Here is a 23422-nt window from a genome sequence, read left to right as displayed (position 1 = left end):
CTTTCTTACATTTATTAAGCAAATAGAACCATGAAGCTCTGGTTCAAAATCAGCAGTAAGATGCTGCTAAACAAATAACCACTGTTTGGAGGAGGACAAGAGGAGAGACACAGGCGTGAGGCATTGATGGAGACTGTTCCTTCTTGACTTCCCTCTGTATTTGCTCAGCAAAAAAAAATGGCAGCATAAACCCACAGAAATTTATACAATTAGAGCTGTGATTTTGGTTAGGCTTGTAGAATAGGTTAAACCATTTTAGCAGTTAAAACATCCAATTGGGAAAAAACAGGTTAAAACCCGGTGACATTACATGCTCCTCTCATGTAATGCATGCCAATTCATACTATTTTTTAATAATCATTAAAAGATATCTACAGACTGCAGATATCAAGCTGTAAATCATACCAATAAAAAGTTACAGTACATATGAGTACTCTTTTTCCACTTATTCCTATGGCTACCTTGCAAAAGTTTAGCTGATGAAATCAGTTCCTAGAGCTGGCATACCTTATGTGAAAGTGTTGCATAAAAACATCACTGCTTTCGCAAATTTAATTTTTGGCTCAGGGTATGCTGTTTCTTGATAAATTTTCTGTACATTTTCAGTCAAGTTTTTTGATGAACAATAAGTGAGAAAAACTCTGATTCAACAAAATACATAGTGGAACATCACCAGGACTGCACATTTCTTTGCTTTCTTTCCACTCAAAGCAAACATTTGTATTTATCTGCTAAATTCTAATTAGAACAGATGATACAAGGAGAAAATAGCTTAGTACTGTATCTTGCCAGAAGTCTCATAAAGACGTAAAAATACACTATTTGTCTAGTCCATGCTACTGTAATCCCACGAAGCGCCTTGCCGTCCCGCGGCGCTTGCAGGAGCCCAGCGCAGAACGGCTGAAGCGCCGGGAGCGAGAGCACATAGAATAGCCCGGCCGGGTCACGTACCGGCTGCGGGAGCAGACCCGCTCCCACCCACCGCTCCAGCCCCCCTCGACAGTCGCTCATTCCCGCACCGCAGTCCCACACCTTTCCCTCCCTGCCCCTTCCATGTCACGGTTCTTGAGATGGGCCCTGCGGCAGCGCCCAGCGGGAGGGGCGCTGGGCGGCGGCCGCCGGGAGGAGCAGGGCGGTGCCCGCGCTCGCCCGCCCTTACCTCAGGTGCAGGTAGTGCACCAGCTTCGTCACTACAGTCACCATCTTCCCAGGTCACCTTCCCCGCCGTTGACCTCCGGGGAGCCGTTGACCACACCAGAAAGGCGATGCGACACGCGTCTCCTCCCTCGGCGGCTCTTTCCGGCTGCTTCACAGTCCTCAGTCCCCTCGGGGCGGCAGAGGCTTCACCTCTCGGCCGCTCACCTGCCCTCCCCGGTCACCGCTGCCACGCAGAAGCCCGCCTGGGCAGAGGGCGGAAACGCTGCCCTCCAGCGGGGCCGCCCGACCTCGGCCCCGCCCTGTGCCCGCCCCATGGGGACAACGCTCAGCTGCCGAGTTGGGCAGCGGGGCAGAGTCACCGCATCACCACGGGGTGTTCCAGCCGCATTTCCGCAAGGGGAAGAGAGTGGGGTTTCCTGCCCGGTGGCCGAGCCCCGCTCCGCCTGAAGCCGTCGGGGCAGCCCCCGCCCGCCCGTTTCTCTCCGCTCCACTCAGCCCCGGCCTGCGGAGGGGCTACCTTGGCACTCCAGGCAGCGGGACGATGGGGCTGCGCCCTGTGGCCTCCCGGAGGGGCAGGCTCTGACGGCGGTGCCCGAAGGCGCCCACAGGCCACACCGCGTCTCCGGACTAGGCAGAGGCCCGGGAGGCTGTCAGGGTTTGCCCTTGCTTCTGAGGTGGAAGCCCGGCTCCCCTAAGAGCTGGACACGGACGCCAGGCTCCCGTGCGCCCAGGGCCTTGTTGGCGCCCGAGTACGGGGACTGTGGGCCGGCTGCCCGGTCAGCTTGCGCCGTGAGGGACGGCAGGGGCTGGGAGTGCAGGGGGTAAACGCCGACGGGAGTAGGAATACGGGCCCATCCCAGTGTGTGTCACGGCTAAGAGCCGCGCGGTGCCAGTGTGCTCGTTCAAAAGGCTACTCAGTGAGAGAGAGCTCAACGAGGAGCAAGAGAATGGCTGCAAGTATGCACAACCTGCCTGTACGGAGCGGGCATCTTCACACCGTTCGGCTCAGTAGGAGACCGGGGAAGAAGAGATTTTGTTATGGCATGTAGGCGCTTACGCAGGAGGATTTGTCACAGCAGAGAGCTCTTTAATCTACCAAAGACATAAGAAGAGCCAAATGACGGAAGCAGAAGCTAGACAAATTCTGGCTTGGAACAATGGAACACCTTTTGTGTTACCATAAGGATACTGAAACACTGAAACGATAACTACAAAGCGCTACTGGATCTTGGTTCTTTTGAAATTTTAGCTCTACAATGGCTGACTTCCTTATATAAGCACATATAAATAATCTCTATACCTGTTTGGAGTTCTGGAGACAATTCTGTGGTCTTTGTTACTGTGGAAGATCAGCTTAGATGATCACAGAGCAGATGATCAGAACAATAACTCCAGGTTTCAAACATATGATTATTAATTAGTTTCTGGTACACTCCAAATTGAGGCTGTCCCTTCAGCCTTTTTCTCCCCTTGTGTATCTACCATGGACACTGAACCAGGCAAGGCTCTTGAAAAAGTACTGTGTACTCTGTAACTCAGAGATGATCATAATGCACACACTAACCTGAATGAGGAAACAAAACAAAAATGTATCCTGTATTTTCTGACTCAGAATATTTGACTTGATTACTTACTCTAATGAAGCATTTCATTGTGTTGATAACATTCAAATTCCTGAAACCTAGAAACAAAGGGAATTCACAGCCCATAAAATGTTTCCAGTTTGCCAGGAAGTATTTGGGGACTGTGGATAGCTTAGAAATAAGTAGTGCTACAAAGATATAACTTAAACATTTGATATAAATTGGAAGTACCTGCAGGTTACTATTCAGTCACTGTACCCTCTTGAAGTGAGCTAGCTACTGTAAATTGTATTTCAGTTTTTGTAAGAAGAACTGATTGGAAAAGCCCATAGACAGGAAGAATTTCAACTCAGTGTGTGATTTGCTGTAGTCTCCAATCCCTGCTGTCTGCATGTTCTTGACAGTATCAGACTTGTGAGAAAAGTGTGTTAAGTATTTGCTGATGAATAAGAATACAGAGGTTCTGTAAAAGTACAGAGGTGATGCAGATAGATACCTAATAGTTGGGGGGGGGGTGGGTGTTTTGTTTGTTTGTGGGTTTTTTGGTGGGTTTTTTTTTTTTGTAGTGGATAAATACCACAATTTGATTGTTTTTGTCCCATTTTACATATGGTTTTATGCCCCATATCCTCATACTTGTTTTCATTAACATTATTATTTTATGCTCCCTAAATTATTTCTATACTTCATGTATTTCTGTCAGAGCTCCAAAGTAGGTGCCTTTCACTTGCTACCTTGTTCTTAACACTGTGCTGCTCTCCACCAGTTATAGCTCACCTCCATTGGTGGAGCAGAGGCAGAATGTTTCACTTCTAGCAGTTTTAACACAGCTGGCTTCTTTTTTTTGTGTTTAATGATAGCCCTTTACATAGTTCTTCTTAAAAGTCACTATTTCTTACTAGCATTCCTTAACTAATCTTTACTTGCTAATTCTATTCTTGTAATTATTCATATAACAAATTTGTTTGCGAAAAGATTTAAGAACTGATGTAGTTGTGATCTAACAACACTTATAATTCAAATGCTTGTTCCCAAAACCATATGAATCATTTTACTAAACTAAAAATTGATCTGATATATTCAGAGTTTTTTCTTTTTTCCCTTGCAAGAATTTAAACTTTCCATGAAGGAAAAACATTTCTAAAAGTCCGTTTTACAATTTCTAAAAGAACCTACCAAAATGTTTGAAGTTCAGCTCTGTTTCAGTATTGCTTTGCTTTATTCTATTGTTTTACTAACTTTTTTACATCATCATCTGGTGTATTTCAGTAGTCAACAGGATAACGTATGTATTCTGATCTTATTCTGTCAACAAATGTGTACAAAAAGAGTATTTTTCCTTGAAACTTTTAGATTTTGTGTAATTGGCATTTTCTAGCAGAAAGATACCCATCAAAGAGGTTTAACTCATTCCAAGGGCTGAAAATTTAGCCCACTATTTCACCATGCTAAGGATGAAAGCCAAGCTTTTCAGGCTAATGTATTTGGCTGCACAGAGTAGACAAGTGAAGCATAAACTGTTGGAAGGGGGAAACTAATATCTAATCTTATTAGTTAATAAAAGGCTTATTCCCAGCTGTATCATTGTATGTTCTTTTAACAGTATCTAGCTGGTTTAATACAATTGTTTTTTCACATCCTTATATTTTCAGCTTGTGGTCCTCATTGAGATGTATATAAATTGGCAAAGCTCAGCATGTCAGAAGAGCGTGTTGGGGTAGTTAGGTTGAAATAGAAGAAGACTAGTGTAATAAGTGTAATTATAGGTAAAGAATTTGAGAAAGAGCTACCACCTTTTGAAGTCAAAGCTTTGCCTTCAGAGGAAAGGATTCAAATAAGCTCCATGGAGTGAAGAGGTACAGTTCGTATAAATATAGTCTCCATCAAAATGCACTTTGAGTATTGTCAGAAGAGTTCACTGGCTCTAAAATAGATCAGGTGATTACGATGAAGTGTCAGGAGAATATAGGAGCTCTCAGATGTCTTGAACATATCATGTTCTTAACACATAAAAGCAACCAGTTCCACCTAGAGAATGAAGCGTTCATAATTTAACACAATCTGCAGGCAGAACTCCTGAAAAGAGGCAAAAGATTCTGGGGGCAAAGCTGAGTTGCCTTTGGTTGCCTGAGACAGTTTGTGTTTGTGAGGCTGGTGAGCTATAGCAGCAATTGTGATTGTGAGCTCTTGAATTTGTGTGAGACTTGGTTTTGATAATTTTGAAATGTGCAGGTTTTTTTCTCTTTTTTTTATGGAGAAAGCAGGTTTGAGAACAGAAACACACCCTGTGACTTCTCACATCAGCAAGGTTCTTACTGCAGCCTCAGAAAGAGCATTTATGATTGCAATGAAGTCATAAATGCCCAGCATTTGTACTGCTATAGTAACCTAGTAATCTAGTAGATATATAATGTAATAAAAGTGGAAGGAGTTTAATCTCTTCATCAGTTGGTCTGTATCACAAACAGTACTTGCACATACTTAATCATAAGCAATAATTACATGTGCTTTATAATTTGCTTTCCTTAACAAAGCAATAATATATTTCAAAGTTAAAAAATAATGAAATTACATAAAATATATGCCTTCCTTAAAATCTCACCAACTTTCCATGTATATTAGTTAAGAATATATGGAACAGTTTTTCCTATCCTATTTCTGTGTAAACTATGGTGAAATTCGAAATTTGTTCATCTGCTATTAGTTGGTTGTCAGGTGTCATTTTTGCCTTATTTGCCTTCAAACACAACCTGAAATCCGTGTGAAAAAAAAAAGGATACTCAAGCACTTAGCCATACTGTTAATGTCCATGGGAAAAGGCTCTTGGGGGGGGGGGAGAAAAAAATGCTCAGCTTCAAGGTAACAGCAAGACATCAATTTTCTGCTTTTGAAATTAACATAATGTTTTACATAATGATCCTCTCTGCTGATCATTAAAATAACGTAGTTACCTCGGCAACTGGAGAAGTCTGCAAATGTTACCTAGTGATACATAACACATTCTAAAAATACATACAACAAATAAGGTATGAAACATTATCATTTCGGTAAAAGGAAAAAAAACAACAAAACAGTAAAAACACCTTCTTGTCCAAGCAGATTTTTGAGAGAAAATTTCTGTTTAATGCAACTTCATTTTTCATCAGAACCAATTTTATTTGCTCAAAACCTGAAGAGATGATGTTTCATTTCCTGACAATGGAAAACAGTAGCTGCTTTTCAATTACAACTTCCATTTTTCCTCAAATGTTTCAATGGCAAATGTTCAGAAAATAAAATTTGTTTCTAAAGGGTTGCATGCTTGAAAAGCTGCTGGAAAACATGGCTCACCAAAAAACTGACTGATCAGTTTGATCTGGAGAGTTTACTGCTTTAGGTCTGAATGTATCCAGTGTCACTGCAGCCCTCTTGTTCTCTTGTTGGTACCCTGAAGAGTAACCTGAACAGTGGAGATCTCATGGGACTGAAATGAACAATATTGAAGCAGCTACATTCTTGAAACACTCTCTTCCTTCCACCTTTGACACTCACTGCCTGCCCTTCTCTCTCCTGGACTTGTACTAAGGAATACTGCCTACTTTCACAGGATTCACTGTAATTTTCCAGTGAAGTAGTGTTGAAACAATTCCTTAGAATTCAGATTAATTTTAAATACTAAATCCAAATTAATGTAAATATGAATTGCCATTGAATTTGCTCTTGTAATTTGGCTAATATCTACAAATATTTTTTCAGTTAATACCATATGAAATATCAAACACATAGAGGTTTTTTTTGGTAATTTTTAATGGTACCTCTTTGTGTGGACCTTCATCAAGGTTTATGAAGTTAATCAAAGCATGTTTTCAGTATATTTTGACTGGTACTGTTGTAGATGTAACTTCAGTGCAAAGGTTCTGAAGACTGCTAAGGAATTGTTAATTCTTAATGTGTTAAAGCATTTTGTCATTACCTGTGCTTTATTTAAACACTCATCTTTTTGATGCTGAAAATCTGTTGACAAGTTTGCTCTGAGAGAGGGTCTGGGTACAAACAAGTGGTCTTTTGATAGAGTATTGTTCCAGTAGAGATAACATCTTTGCTGTTGGAAGCAGATTGGACCCTTTGTTTACAACTCATTTTGCAAATCCAGAACAAACAATCTTATACAAGGATTTATTTTCATTGCAAAATATGGAACATCAGTGGCCAGGCTGTGACTATCTTTGATTTAGGACAATGACAACAAGGTACTGAAAGCCTGTATTTCTTACAGGCTCTAGTTTGAGCCATCATCCTTATATTTGATTGCAGCTGTTTTCTAGGGGTAGGCAACCTTAAAAGTTTGGGGCCAAGGCCTTTCCCTAAATGTTTGTTGTCCATACTTGGTATCCTATTGTTGCTTTCCAAATCCCCTGTCAAAGCCAATGCCATGCTACAACTACATGTCAGGGTGAACATTCAAGCACATCTTTCCCTTCTTTCACCCCTGTTGGCAGAAGAAGTCTGACTCTATGAACTGGGAGAGACTGCAAGGTATTTGTTTGGTCCCCTGTGCTGGAGAATGGATGGCGTAGGATGTAAGTCCATCACAGCCTGTGCCTGCCCTACAGTAATTATCCTAGTGCATCTAAAGAGGGACTCTGAAGGGGATGGGTATCATTCTCCCTGAGCAGAGGAGAGGTTGGGACACTAGTCTGCATCTTCAGATCATAGCCTCACACTAAGAGGTTTAAAGCCAATAATAAAGGTATTAATTACACCATCACATTTTATAACCATTCCTAAGACTTTTATCCTCTCCGTCATCTGATGAGGGAGTGCATGCCGTCTGGGGCTGTGATTAGCTCATAAAAAGGACAGATTAGAGCATTAGCCATTACTGAGCAGATGGATCATTACACAGGATCTTAAGTGAAGAAATAAACATTCTAAGTCACATTTGGAAGACGCAAAATATTTAAATAAAGATTTAAATACCTGTGGAGATTAACAATGACATAGCTTTACGGTATGACAACATATACACCAGATGATGAAGTGACGAATGTGTACGGCTTGCACATCTTTTTTCAGTTTAAGAAAGCTTACTTGGTCATGATGGGTATTTCTAGTCAAGAGACTGTGGGCCACAGGAATCTTGTGCATGAATATCTGCAGTAGGAGACTGCAGTCAGGTGACTCATCTACCCATTGCTGGTGATCTAGTATTCATACTGTGTTTTCTGCAATTACTGGTACTTTTAGAAATGCAGAAATAATGAGTACTGTAGGGTTTTGGTTTGCTTGCTTTTTGAAACTTAAGTACAAAAAAGATGGAAATGTTGCTCAAGTAATTTACAGACATGGAAAAAATTACAGTCTTAGTTGAATAACCAGCTCTTGACTTCACTAGGAAATTAGAAGTATTGAAACAATATTTTTACACAAAATGCCAACTAAAAATCATTGTGTTGTCTGTACTCCATAGTTTGGTATTTGGTTGGTTTTACACATTTGAGAGAATCTTCTGGTCCCAGAACAACTATTCTAATTGGCTTACTCTTTGACATTACACTGAAGGCAGTGCTATTAGCCTAGAATATGCTTAGAGTCTCCAACAAACTGTATTTCATTTGCATTTTGTTACAAGCAAGACACTTCATTTGGAGCAAGAATGAATGCAGAGTATTTTAGAGAGGGCTGAATTGAGAACTGTAATCTGTCTTAGTAGGTGGTTGGATAGGATGAAAAGGAGTTTCTTGCCTCTGAAAAAAAAATGTTTAAATTACTTCAAGTATGGTATTATTAAGGTGTGCCATTTGTGTACTGGTCCGTTGATTTTTATATCTAATATTTGCAACTTCTAGCCTTCTTCTCTACAAACTGCCTGGAAGTGGACAAAGCTTCCATCTGCTTGTAATGTGTTCTAGGCTCTTTAAGCCCCCACTGATACCTGTGCAAACTCATGACTTTAGACTGTATCACAAGGGGTTAAATATCTTAACACCAAGCCCACACTAGCTAAATTAAATAATATTCCTTTGTCTAGCTGAGTCAGAAAGCAGAGAATTCTATAACTTCTGGGGCAGAAGCTGCAGGCATAGCATCTCAGATTACAATTACAACTATGGATGTGGAGACACCTTTCCTAGAGTCATGTATACATCACCAGAAATACAAATTGTGGTATACAAGTGGCATAGAAGTCGCACGTCATGAGACTCCAGAGCTCCAAGTTCAGTCTGCAGATTTTTATTACTTTCACTAATCTTGTCCATTTCTTGCTTTCACTGTGCCTTTTTTTTAGAAACACATGTCCCTGATGCTGTTTTCTCTGTTTCCCTTCTGATTTCTGTAGTGGTCTTTTCTTTATGTCTTTGGCAGGTCTGTTGTGAAACATATAGAGTGACCTTCATTTTCTTCAGCAGCTCTTCTTTCCCACCTGTGTGTTGACTGTTATCAGTCACATGCAAATTGCTCAAGTGGGTCACTTTATTATTGTTCCAGAAACAGCCAGGTTTGTCGTATTCAAAAGTACTGATTTGGTGTATCAGATAGAAATCACACACTATTAGGTATTATCTCTGAAGTCTTCTAACCAGGTAATGCCTACACAGATACAGCTTATGTTGCTTACGTGATGAATATTTATTTGTATATCATGAGCTCTTTCTACACTAAATATTTTGTGTAATATTTATTATTGATGGTCAACATAACAGTGATGGAGAAGATGAAATAAATAATGCTGAAATTTTCTCACAATTCTGTATCTGAAAGTAATGCACAGAGATGATGTCTCTTTGATAGCTGGAGTGAGGCTTTTAGTCCTTGATAGAGTTCTTGATGTGATTGTTTTTCTAGCACTGGCCTTGTTGTATGTGCTTTGGAGGTATCCTGGGACTAAAGCACTCTTCATATTAGCCTGAAGGTATCCCTTTTGGTGATTTAAGTTTTAAATAGAAAACAAAAGTCAAAAAAGTCAAGACTGGGCAACAGACCTACAACAAGCTCCAGCTGGGCTGACATGCATTGAGGAAAATCCCATCAGGTTAAAAATAGAAACTTATACCACCCATGGATTAAGTTTATACCTAATCCACTCATGTTCTGCCACATGGCACACTACCTACACACAAAAACAGTGTGAGAACAAGTACTTCCTTTCCATCCATTTTTATAGTTCTGAACTGAAACAAATCTAGAAGAAATGTGCAAGCGTTTTTCAAACATGTAATACCAGATGGTTATTTGTACACTAACGTTTCTGGAGATACAAGTCGGTCAAACTAAAAACAGTCCATGGTTCATACCACTGATAAGTGCAGGTCAGTTAATTCACTCTCCAGAATTATCTGACTTCATTAAGTAAAGTCTACCTCTACTTAATGCTATGTATTTACATATCTGGGTTGTCTCTAAAATGACTTACATATCTACCATTCGTGAGATACAAACTCATTCTTTTGGGAGTCTTCTGAAACATGCTTCTTACTGAATATGTGCTTTCAGTATTGAACCTTCACTGAAAATTTTAAAGCTTGCAATAAATTTTAAGATGTTTGATTAGATCAGCAGGGGACAGATTCTTCAGAAGCATTATCTGTTGAGTAAGATTAAGGCAAACGCACATTTAGCACTCCTGTGCAAACAAAAATCCACTCTTGCTCTTCTGAACAAACTGCAGTTGAAATCCAATCACTGGTATCGTATTTAAGATGAAGTTGCCTTCAAGCAATTTTCCTGTTACAACTTTATTATGGTTAAAGAGATAAAGAATTACTTGAAGCCACTACTGTGGCTTGTTCGTTGGTTTTAATTCCACTACCCATAAATACACTTCGGCATTGACCACTTGCAGCTGGGTGAGAGAGAAAGGAGCACGTAAAAAAGTGGCTGTCAGAAGCGTTTGCCTTTCCTCATTCCAGCAGAGCCGGGCCATAAATAGATCATTAGCAAGAGAACAGCCTGAAGCTATTGTAGAAAACATTTATCTGTAGCATCCCTGGAAGCAAGGGGGTCAACCAAACATTGGAGATTGTACATCTTGTGTGCCTGCTGTTTTCTTGACTAGCTTCTAGGTGAAACCTTTAAGATGGGAAGAGATGGGGAGCTCTGTGCTGTTCACAGATTCTTCTTTGCCAGGGGTTTGTAAGTAAAGACTGCTTTAAAACTCCAGTGATTTATGCTAGATAAGGAGACTTTACAGTTTTGCAGTGCTTATACGAGGTCAGACTCCAGCCTAAACTAGAGTTAACATTGCATAGAATACAATAGATACCAAGCACCCTGAAAACATTCAAGTCTGTTTTTCCCTTTTTCTTATGAAATTTTGCAAGAGAGTTGTCTCATTGCTCCTATCCTCCTTATGGTTTGTTGTATTTTAAAAAAGAGACAGCATATCTAATAATTTGTTTAATGGAAGTTGCACATACAAAAGCTAAAAGTGATTACATGCAACAGCTAAGACTGATGACATTGACATTGAAAACAAGATACAAGAGATCTGGTAAGCTAAATATTCACTTTAACGATTAGACAGTTGCTAACTTAATTTTAATTATGTTGTTAATGAGACCATAGAATTCATGTAAATAAAAAGACAAGTTCTAATTTTCCTTTTCAAAAATCATCTAGAATCGGGTAAATGAAGTTGTCTTTGAATAAGCAGTATGCCAAAATCTGTCCTCCACAAATCATTGAAATTACTCCAGATCCTGAAAGAAAATATATGACTGTTTTACATTAAATTTTATAGTGGAATACAAATGTTAAAACCTTAAAAAGTCCTTCTCTTTATCTTCAGTTTTCTTAAAAATGGCCTGCCTAGTTAAACATTTTGCCCAAGGCTTTAAGCACCTACAAAGATATCAGCCCCAGCAGCTGCTGTTGAAAAAACAGTTACAGGACAGAGAATTTATTTGCCTGTCCCCATCATTTAGGAATTTACTGCAGCTGTTGATCCTTGTTATCCATCATATAAAGCAAGGCCAGAAGCTAGCCCTTTTACTTTAACTATTTTTCAAGATAATATTTTCTAGTTCAAAGCTATGCTTTTAATTTTGCAGAAAATTAGATGTTCGGAAATATAGGTTTGCTATTCACAGTAAGAAAATGTGATGACTGGGATTTATCTCAGCTGTCATAAGTACCTGTGCATAGTATTTATAAAAATTGCCTCTGAAGGTTCCTGTTTCTTTTCATTGATTATAAGGGGTATGAAAGAAGACTTGTTTGGACAGCTGCCTTTCTAACACCTGAATTAAGTGAGATAGTTTGATTAGTCAGGACTTAATCATGATTTATTTCAAGAACATGAGTGTATCTGCTGTTCATTAGCTAGATTAACAGAAACTGAGTACATTCTGGTCTTAAAACAGAGTATTTTTTTAGGTAAGGCACATGTTAGCCCACCGTTACTTGCATGTGTCATTAAAAGAAGTGTGAATGAAAGTATATATCTGTTCTTTAAATTAAAGAAATGCTATATTAATTCTCAAATTAGTGAGACAACAGACATTTAATAGAAACAATTCATAATTCAAATATTAGTTTTCTAGGCAGAGTCTACCAATTTAAACTTTAAATAATGTAATTATACCTAATGCCAACCACCAGTGTAACATGAGGGGGAATTCAGACATAACTGCAAAGAGAAGAAAAGGAGAAATGTAAATTGTTAAACAATAAAGATGGGGACATGCAAGTATTATATTATGTTATCAAAGGTCCTCTTAGTTACGTTTCATAAATTGTATACTTCACATTTATTGAAATTGAAAATCCATATTTAGGTCCTGATCATTCAGATAGTGGGGCATGCCATTAAGCTTAGCCTGGTGAATGATCCCATGGAAGTCAAGTCTTAAACCTAGTGTGTGCTAAAGAGAACTCTTCGACTCTGTGGAAGAAATGCTTTTTTTATTAATTGCGTGTACACAATTTAGCACAACAGAGATATCGATCCCCTGGTAGAGTGCCTACATACTGCTTCAATCCAAATAAATTAAGCTGCCTGACATTTTCAGTTAAATGGGTGATGCAGTGCATGGCAGACAGGTTAGGGCTGCACACTACAAGTTAGCACTGTTGCACGGTATGCTCTCTCCTGTGCCAGGCGCTGCCCTTGCCTCGTGCAGGCTGACCCACATTTCCACTGCATGATCAGCTGCATGACACAGCATTGCCCTCCCTCCCCCCCAGAAAAAAGCTGACAGGAGTCTAGAGCTAGTAAAGTATGCTGGGGGGCATATTGCATATACTGGCAGCTAAGCTGGCCATCAGAGATTTGGTTGGCCATCTGAAAGAAACAATAACAAACCTGGGGTTTTTCGGACATCAAGATGCGTTATCTAATATAGTTATAGACCATACCTTCCTGCATGAATTATATATAAAGCGGCTTTTGTTGTAGTTTTTGTAATTCTTTGATTTAAATACTGAAGTTATTCATAAGGAGCAACAGTAGTTTAAATTCCAGGAAAAAGAAAAATCAGTAGATGAGAAATTATGCTTAATTTCTTAAGATGAAGTTTCTGTTGGTCTCCAGTTGTGGGAACTGGGGAATCTCTGTCTGTGCAAAATGCTCAAAGGCAAATGGATAAAGCACTGGAAAATGGAAGATGAGTTATTAGATAGTAGGGGGTAGGGATAGTAGGAAGTAGGGATAGTAGTCCTAATTTGTGAGTAATATTTTTTCCTATGTCTAAATTCTAGAATAGATACACTGAGCTCATTGTTACAGGAGAAAAGGATCCCCAAACGGGCTCTGGCAAGGATGGTGTTAAAATATATTTCCTAATCAGCTATAGCAGCACTCTGCTAAACAGCATGAGAAGAGGGAGCAGGTTACCAGATGATGGCAAAAAGTGATGATGAGTCTCATTTATAGCAGCCAATTCTTTCCCTTTTCTTTCCTTTGAGGGAGAGAGTTTCAGGGCAAAAAAAGAGGCTTCAATGGCAAAATGCTTAATTTTCCTCAATCAGATTAATTTCAAATTATCTAATTTATAACTTTGAATCAGCTTTGCTGCAGCAAGCCTCATTTTTACTCTAAACTAGAGCTGACGTGTTAATGAGTAGTTCTTAAAGTGTCAGGACATGGGCAGCTATTAGTTTTTTGAGTTACAGAAAAACACACCTCCCAGAAGCTGAAATTCTGTATTTGATATGAACTGCTAGATTATGAACTAAAACTCTGAATTTCTTATAAGAAACTAGTATTTTAAAATTCTGCAGCAAAACCAGAACTGAGTTTTAAATGGCAGGATTTAAATATATGAATGAGTCAAATGGATGGAAATTACGGGTATATATTTATTTAGCATTAAGGAAAAATTAAGTTAGTCCAGTAATCCAGTAAATGAATCATAGTTGATTGGTTCTTCAATTTGTGATACTAGGCATATATTTAGCAGTAAACCTACTTACCAGCTGAAGTTATGATGATATGAATAATAGTAACTGTTACGGCATAATCCCAAACCCATTCTTCCACAACCAGGGCAAACAGCAGACCACAAATGAAGAAAGTTATTTCCAATGATATTACAAGAACTGTAAATGAAAATAGGATATTTACAGCAAACACAGTTTTGGGATGCTTTTTCTTATAGTCGAAATGATAGCTATAGGAAGTTAAAATGTCTGAGATGGTTATTAATTTTTTTTTACAAGATCAGATATTATACTAATGTCTCCATTATAAAGTTCATTACTAATTTTGCCACAGACATCTTCATGAGTTGTATCTTGATTTGCCTATAGACTTTCAGATGTTGTATACTTCATGTAAAAACAAAAGGATTAACAGGATTATGACCAGTATCTATAGCCTAGAGGAGAAATAGCATGGAAATTTCACTTATGAACTCTCCACACTATTTGAATTATGGTGCCAAATAGATTTAGCTGACAATGACTTGGATAAAATTTTTCTCATCCAAACCAGATTTGTGTGGTTAATAGATTGTTTGGTATGAAACTTCATAGCTTTCTTCCGGTTGACTTAATAGCATCATTTAGGACATATACCAGAATATATACAGATATATATCAAAACAATTATAACAATTAAGATATGCAAGAGGAGATAGAGCAGAGAGCCTACAAGGTGAGTAGAGGCCACCCATCTGTATTAATTTCATGGTATGTACAACCTGGAGCCTGGCTTTTCTCAGTGCTGTCATAGGTACCATGCTATCACTGTGCCTGACGTTCAGCAGCTAGCTCTGTGTTGTGTTAAACCATAAATGAGGATTACCAGAAAAGTGGTAACAACTACATTATGTTGTCAAAAGAGACCATTAAAGTTATCTGATCAAGAAAATTCCTTCTCTCAGTGACAAAACAGTGCATTTCTGTCCCCTGGTTTTACCTCTGGAGTGTGCCAAGCCATGTGATGCCCCCAGCCTGCATCAAACACCTCCCCTGATGTGGGCACAGCTCTGCAAAAGCAGTGGCAGGACAAGCTGCGCCTCCCCTGAAGGCAGGAGAACAGTCTGGAAGGCATGGGGCAGTGACACTGGGAATGGTGAGGAACCTCACATGGCTTTTGATGAACTGTATTCTTCAACACAGCGATGAAGTGATGCTTAGCTTGTTTTACTTGCTATTACATGTAACAGGATAAAACCCGATAATTTTCAGGGGAAAGTTTGACTTTATGCTGGGTGGGTACCTGGTTAGCAGGGGATTAAACGGAAAAACGTGTGATTTCTCTTCTGGCTGAATGAGTTCCCATACAACAGGCCATAATGGTGCATTTGTAATTCACATGATTTTCCATGTAAATGCATTTCATTCTTTTTCAGTATACATGCATATGAAAGTTGTATTTTTAATAGATTTTTTTTCACTGTTGCAGTAATATAATACCTAAGATTACTGTAGTTGAGTAAAGTAAATCGTTATCTTTCAACTCTGTATTTAATTTATACATTTGGCAGCATTTTGCACTTTCAATTTTATTATTTTCTTTATAGATTTTTTAGAATTTTATAGAATTCTTTATAGAATTTCTCTACAGAATTTTATTTTTTTCAATTAGTTCCTACTGTATTAAGGTATCTATCACCCAACAGTTTAAAAACATGAAAAAAATAACAAAAAAAGTAAAAAGGAAAGTGGGTAGTAATGCTGCAAAAAATTTAATGTTTAACAATGTATTTTAGTATTTTTAGTTTATTTCATATCATGATGACAGTATCACTTTAAATTATGCCAACAATTTCATAATTTAGAAAGTATGCATAGTGTAGAGAGATGCTGTTTAAACTTTTTACAAGACTGGGCCAGTAATGACACCTCAGTTCTCAGCTGACTTCATTCTTATTTTGAGGTTATCTTTTAAGGACATAATTTTGTTTTTAACAGGCACAAGCGAGAATCTTGAGTAAGCTAATTTTCATTTGCGACACCATTCAGAGACCTTTGCTCTGTCTCTGTGCCCACAGACTTTAAACTGGTCCTGTTATGTTTTGCTATTCCATGTTATTTCATTGGGTGGACAGAAGGGAGGGTGGAATACTAACCACTTGCATGAAATAGTTGCTGTCTTTGGCATAAAAAAATGCTGCATCAAACTAGCTGATAAAATTCTTTTGGGAAAAAAAAAATATTGAAATACAGTAATTACATTAGGGCCCTTAAAAGTCATTCTAATTGAATATGATTTAATTTTCTTTTCCACTGCTGCAACTGAAATGGTCTTTTTTCCACTGAAATCAGTATTGAAACTGTACAAATATCCATGAATTTGTATTACTCCTTTTAACGTGATGAACTAACCAATTTGCATTTGAGCTTTACTTACTTTACTGACAGATGATGTGATTTGCTTTTGTAAAAGAGATTAAAAATCTGGTAAAATTTAAGGTTGAGAACTTCAGACAAAAATGCATAGATTTTTATTAGGGTATATAAATTTATGCTTAGGGTTTGAGCTATAATAAAACCTGAAATTTTAATGCCCACTGTATTAGGCATTACCAAAGCAAAATTTCCATTCTTTGAGTGTATCCCAGATATGGATCTAGTAATTTATAAGAAATTTGCTGCAGTATGAAAAGCAAATTTACAACTCTGTGAAGAAACTTTACAGAGAAAGGTAACTGTTCTGCAATGAAAATGAAACATCCTGGCAAAGCAGCAGTTTTCTTCATATGATGCAAGATCAGAAGAGCCACTCAAGGAAAAGTCTTGACAATCACTTGAATGAGCATGACCAGCAGGTCGAAGGAGGTGATCCTGCCCCTCTACTCTGCTCTTGTGAGACCTCACTTGGAGTATTGTGTGCAGTTCTGGTGTCCTCAACATAAAAAGGGCATGGAACTGTTGGAACAAGTCCAGAGAAGGGCCACGAGGATGATCAGGGGACTGGAGCATCTCCCGTATGAAGATAGGCTGAGGAAGTTGGGGCTGTTCAGCCTGGAGAAGAGAAGGCTGCGTGGAGACCTCATAGCAGCTTTCCAGTATCTGAAGGGGGGCTATAGGGATGCTGGGGAGGGACTCTTCATTAGGGACTGTAGTGATAGGACAAGGGGGAAATGGGTTAAAACTTAAACAGGGGAGGTTTCATTGGATATAAGGAAGAAATTCTTTCCCGTAAGGGTGGTGAGGCACTGGAATGGGTTGCCCAGCGAGGTTGTGAATGCTCCATCCCTGGCAGTGTTCAAGGCCAGTTTGGATGGAGTTTTGGGTTACATGGTTTAGTGTGAGGTGTCCCTGCCCATGGCAGGGGGGTTGGAACTAGATGATCTTAAGGTCCTTTCCAACCCTAACTATCCTATGATTCTATGACAACTAACAACGCAGAAATAAGAACTGCTGGCAAGATAAATAAGCATTTAAATGCACTGTAGTTGAAATACAGAAATCATTAGTATTACTAAACAAATAATTTAAAATACTGTCCATAACAAAGACAAGTTTACATCCATATGCAATCTATTTTCTTGATTGAGGGGAAAAAAAAAAAGAGAAACAAACTTCAAATACCTAAATAATAGGGGTTAATCCACGAGGGATTTGTCTTAAAATCAAAAGGTGCCAAACCATCCAACATTTTAATCCTGTGGAAACAGAATGAATAAATTCAGCCAGAGATTATCAGTAATGCCTTAGTGATTACATGACATACAAGTGCTTTTAAATATGATTTCAAATGGAAAACTCTGGGCTTTTACAAGCTCTCTAGGTCCCATTCTGTGTTGTGGTCTTGCCTTTGCCCACTTTTATTTACAATGTTTGTCACTTTACATGCTAATCAATAACTTCCCAAGAGAATATAATTTGTCTTTTTATCGACTGTAAAATCTTACTTTTCCTTTTTTCATGTCATCTTTTCTCTTACATTCAGTTATTTACATAGTGCAAGTGTAAGGAAGTATATTAGAACCAACATTTTATATTAGTTTTGAGTCTGTTTGCCAATTTGTGAATTTGAAAGAAGGTCCAGGTACAATTTAACTAAATTTGAAAAATGCGTTCACAGAGTATCTGGGACTGGATGTCTCCAGTCCAGAAGCTTCCTTTGAACAGTCATAGCTCTCCCCATCATATCGAGTTGCAGTATGCGAGCATATCAGACTAAAGACATGGAAATCTTACTTGAATACTGCGAAGCACAGAGATAGGACCACATAGTACACAGTGTAGAAAACTACCATGCATATCAACAGGTTAACCAGAACAACCTGCAAAAGAGAAAGACAGTAAAACCTAATGTCATGTTCACACCAAATATGTGATTGTCAGAAAATAATTCCAGATTTCTATCAATCATAACATAGGGGGAAAAACAGAAAATAAAATAGACACATTTTTTTTGCTATTGCTGATTATAGACATGTTACTAAAGCTCTTTGGTGCATTTCAGTGTGGCTATAATGCACAGCTCTTTGTTTTTATCATGTATTATAGGACAAAAGACATCCTTTTCCTATTTCTTGGCATCTTGATTTTTTTCTGCTCTTTGAGTGAGAAAGTAAGCCCTTTCCCATTAAATATCTGGGGCCTCTTCTGAAATGAGAGAGTGCAAAGCCCAGGGAAGTGGAGGAGTCACCATCCCTGGAGGCATATAACAGATGTGTAGATGTGGTGCTTAGGGCCATGGTTTAGTGATGGACTTGGCAGTGCTATGTTGGCGGTTGGACTCAATGATCTTAAAGGTCTTTTACAGCCAAAATTATTCTATAATTCTATGATTATTGTGTACCAACTACTTACTGAATTTATAAATGTTCATAAAATGAGGACATTTCTTGACAATTATTACAGAGGAGATCTTGAGAGTTTAAGTTCATCCAGACGTTTAAATAAACCTAGTTTTAACTTAAAAGAAATGCCATCCTTGCAAGTATGATGAAACTGTATGCACATTAATGCAGAAAATTGTAAAGCAGTAACTGTTAAGTTTCCCATCATCTAGAAAATGTCACCCTAGTGCTTAGTTCCAAAGGTAAGGGTGTACAAAACTTACATCAGTAATGAGTGATTCCTGTTAAATATTTTTCAAAGTTTAATCATTTGTGACTTTAGTCTAAATAAATTCCAACTTCAAATTGAAAAAATACCCATAAAAATGTAAGTTTCATAAAGAAATCACTGTCTTATGATCCAATACCGTGTCTGTAATGAAAGAGAAACGCTGTATAGATAATTATATAAAGGATATATATTTGCTATGATACCTTGCTAACATTATTTTTTTCATTCAATTTCAGTGTCTTCATTTCTAAACTGAAGTGTCAGAAGGAATGAAGCCAGAGAGAAACCTGTAAGCCTTCACCTGATAAAGTTCATAAAATGACTTGAGATCCTTTCAAGTGAAGCATGGTTCACACATCTCCAATCATCTAAGCTGGCTTCCTGAATTATGCAGACCCTAGGACTTGTGTTAATTCATACAGGGATAATGTAAAACTATGTTTTGAAGGATAATATGTTTTGGTAATAATCACAGTCTTGCGAATGTGGAACACTTTAATTTCTGGTTTTCTGTGATGTATCAGTGACACTCCAGATGTTTATTTGAGAGGATGTATAGCTACATTTTGCTTTTTGATATTAAAGCATTCAAGTTTCTGTTTTAAGAGTAGGGTATGGTATAAATTATTAGCCCAGGTACGGCACACATAATGAGTTAAGACTTTTGTTGTACTTTCTCCAGTTTGGCTACCAAATATTTGAAACTAACAATGTGTGTTTACCCGACTCATCTGGTAAGACCTCCATAGACCTCCAAACATCCATTATGCAATAATGATCTAAGGGCAACATAATTACAATATACAACATATACTGATTCCATTATTAAGTAAATATAATTTGACATCTAAATGTGGGCCCTAAGACTGCACGTTTTTGTTCCCTGCAAGATCTCGTGCTGAATTTCCCCTGAGATCAATGGAATTAAACTGACAGCATAGGAGTTCAGAAGTTTTGTTGTTTTACAGAACTTCTTGTCTGTGTTGATCAAAAATAAATTTAAAATGGAAAAATAAAGAATAAGATGATGACATTTTCTAAGTACAGATATTCATTTAGAAGTAAAGCCAGGAAAAGTGACCCTGCATAACTGAGGCAGCAAAATATCAGGGCCCCAATGCAATTTCTCAATGTATCAGAATGGCAAGCAGAGACTATGGACTATGGACTATGCATATAGTGAAGCATTATATCAATGCAAAAGATGCCAGTCTTTACCTCTTTGAATGTGACACCATATTTGCAATGGGAATAAATGTTAGAAAAAATAGGTAACAACTAATAAAGGAATAGGACTCAATTCTGAAAAAAGGTAGAAGACATAACATGTGTATAGGTTGGTTTCAGGGACCAAGATATGGGAAACAATAATTGCATATTCATAACTAAAACGGAAGAGGAATTATTTGGAGGACAACTAATAATAAAGGAATGAAACCAAATCCCCAAAATATAAGGTACTATGAAGTTTAAACAATCATTTAGAAAAGTTTGAAAAAGACTTGCTTTTTTTATATATTTGCTTTTTTATTCAAGAATTTTTATCTAAATTGGTTATTGGGTGTCCTTATCATTGCTGTAGATTTTGAGGGTAAATTTGGATAATGTTCTTGGCAACTGACTGAATATTAATAAAGGGAAAAAAAGTTATAAAATCTTTTCAAGTCCCCATTTTTAAATAAAACACAGTTGGCAGGTGAGATGGCAGTGAAAAATGTAACACAAGCCAGCTCTAAAGTGCAATTTCCATTTTAACGCAGTTTGTTATATGTTGGTAAAAGGAGCCCTTATTCATGGAGTCAGTGACCCTGAAAAAGCCTGTAGATGAGCATTAGCTCATACTAAGTAGTTTTTATGGGCTTCTCTTGCAATATTGTGACACAAAAGCCCTTAAGGCTTTGGGTTTTAAGGTGGGAGAAGATGAACAGAAACAAGGAAGAAGTATTACCTCTAAACACAGCACTGCGAAGACAAAGTGGCATCCAATTCGGTGCCAGCAATTTTTAAAGCAAGTTAAAAAATTAGGAAGGTGCAGAGAAGACCCACTAAAGGGAGCTGATGGCCAGAAATGGCATTGAGGGTTGTTTTTTTTTCATTAGGACTACAGCCCTAAAGAGGTCAATCTGTTTAGCTCCGAGGGCTGATTTGATTATGATGGATAAGTACCCTCACAGGCAGAAAATACCAGGTACTTAAGGGCTCTTTAATCTATCAGAAAAGCCGCAAGAAGTAAACAGCTACAAGTTATAGCTAGACAAATTCGAAAGATGTGTGAAGGACATTTTTAATTGTAAAGGCAATTAGGCAATGGAACAAACTGTCTTTGGAAAAAAATAATGCTTCAAAGCAAAACCAGATGGGTCTCTGGATGAAGCTTCACCTAAACAACTCTGATGTTTGCTTCTGGCCTTAGTTATTTGAATGGCAGTGTTTTGGATAACATGTTTACAGAACCACCCGACATTGACAGAAGTGTGGGTTCTGTGAATTTAGCAAAAGATTTCTTTTTATATTGCTGAATATTGAAAAGTGCTAAATATTGAATAGTACATCTAGCTCCTACAAGGACAGAGTGAGAAGCTTTAGTTTCTAATGCAATAGGAGAGAAATCCACCATGCCTGTACAAATTGATACTTGCCAATAAGTAAGTCTAGCACAGCTTTGCTTCTTTTCCTATGTCAACATAAAGCCAAACAAAAACTGAGAACAATTAAGCTCTTCCGCCAGGTTAGTCTGGGGGCTAAATACAGCTTTCCCATTTTCACTGTCGTCTTATTCTAAATTAAAATTGGCCAAATAACCCATTTGATCACTTCTTTTCCACAGTGTAATCCATTGTTGCTGTAATGTCCATTGACTACAATGCGATATGCACGTTTGGCAGCCATGCTGCCTCCTACCCACCTGAAAGTATCTCTAAGCATTTGAAGTTGGCATATTTTTGGTGGGGATAATTTTAATTCCCTTACTCTGAGCAGAGGCACATTTCCTGTAATTCTCCTTTATCCACTGCCCCTCCCCTAGCAACTGCCTCCTTGAAGCCTAATCTGTTCTAGATGTAGATTCGTACTGTAATAAAAGCAGTTAGACGGGACTTCAGTAAAAATCACAGAGCTGAAGGATGGCTGTGAGCCAATGACCAGTTGACCTCTAATTATAGTAGGTGAATTCCTACTATTCCTTGAAGTCAGCAACAAATTTCACTTGTGTCAAAGGCCCAGTATTTTTCTCTGTGTAGCCAGAATATTCTTAGTCCCTGTCCTAAGGATGTAGTCATGTATTAGGTATAGCATGCCTTGCTTAGTTGAGTAAACTAAGGAAATGCATGTAACATGAAAATGAAAACCCTTTGAAAATTCTTCCAGTTGCATCACATTCTACTTAATATTTTTCTTTTTATTTCACTTTTCCACTGAAATTTAAACATATATTTTTTAAACTCAGAATACTTTTACTTTCAAACTCTTTCTTTCTAAATATTCAGGTATTTCAAAGCAAAAAAAAAAACACCAAAAACCCCCACCAAGTTAATGCAGGGGCATTTATTCAATATTAAAGAAAAAATCTTAGGAAATCACTGGTGTCATCAAATGTAGGATTTTATTAGACACTTCCAAGAACAGTATCTCATAAATGGAACTACATCACATATTTTGAAGAGTAAGATAATTTATTGAATATTGAAGAATAAGATAATTTCTGAAGAATAAGATAATTTATTTGAAGAATAAGATATATTTTTATAAGATATATTTTGCAGTACTTACTACCAGCACTATAGTCTAAAGTGTCCTTTATTTTGCAGTTTGTTGGTTGGCTTTTTTTTTAGGAAGAAAACATTGAAGAACACTCTGTAGGAATGAAAGCAAAGCTTTTTCGAGCCCCACAGTAGCTGTCTAATTCTCTAAATACTATCTGGTGACATACAACACTAAACAAACTCAATTCCCTTTACCTTGGTTTCAGCAGTTTTGACCTTGAGAGCCATGGACACATGATGAGTGAAAGGAAGTGCTGTTGCTATATTCCGTATGCCAACATCAGCAGGAAGAAGCAGCTGTTTTCCACCCAAAAAAACATTCATATAGGTGAGTATAGGACAGAGTGAGGTAAGCAGATTGGATTAAACTGAATTGAGACAGAAGCCATCTGTGAGCTAAATGTAAGCTGCTGAAGAGTAAAGAGAAAATCCTACTAGCTCATTTAACGTTCATACTTTTGTAGCTACAGT

The 23422-nt window shown here is 38.0% G+C and overlaps 2 protein-coding genes across 2 annotated transcripts in view; both read right to left on the bottom strand.

Annotated features, from left to right (window-relative positions):
* The window catches only part of ARHGAP18 (Rho GTPase activating protein 18), a 93929-nt gene extending 92669 nt beyond the window's left edge, over positions 1-1260 (bottom strand). The window contains exon 1 of the mRNA XM_061474988.1: positions 1160-1260. Coding sequence (XP_061330972.1) covers positions 1160-1203 — 44 coding nt within the window. The 5' untranslated portion in view covers positions 1204-1260. The remainder of the gene's footprint in view (positions 1-1159) is intronic.
* Positions 1261-11250: 9990 nt separating this feature from the next.
* TMEM244 (transmembrane protein 244) lies at positions 11251-23179 on the bottom strand. Its single transcript, XM_061474852.1, is given in 7 exon segments — positions 11251-11419; positions 12304-12348; positions 14133-14258; positions 17700-17773; positions 18312-18407; positions 18409-18422; positions 23147-23179. Coding segments are annotated over 7 exon segments (483 nt in total). The 3' UTR covers positions 11251-11324.
* Positions 23180-23422: the final 243 nt, after the last annotated feature.

This window comes from Pezoporus flaviventris, unplaced genomic scaffold, assembly GCF_033815535.1.
Source record: "Pezoporus flaviventris isolate CSIRO_AGI_PZ_B2104156 unplaced genomic scaffold, CSIRO_AGI_Pfla_v1 ptg000081l, whole genome shotgun sequence".
NCBI classification, from domain to species: Eukaryota; Metazoa; Chordata; class Aves; order Psittaciformes; family Psittacidae; genus Pezoporus; species Pezoporus flaviventris.
This window is presented reverse-complemented; position numbering and strand designations above follow the sequence as displayed.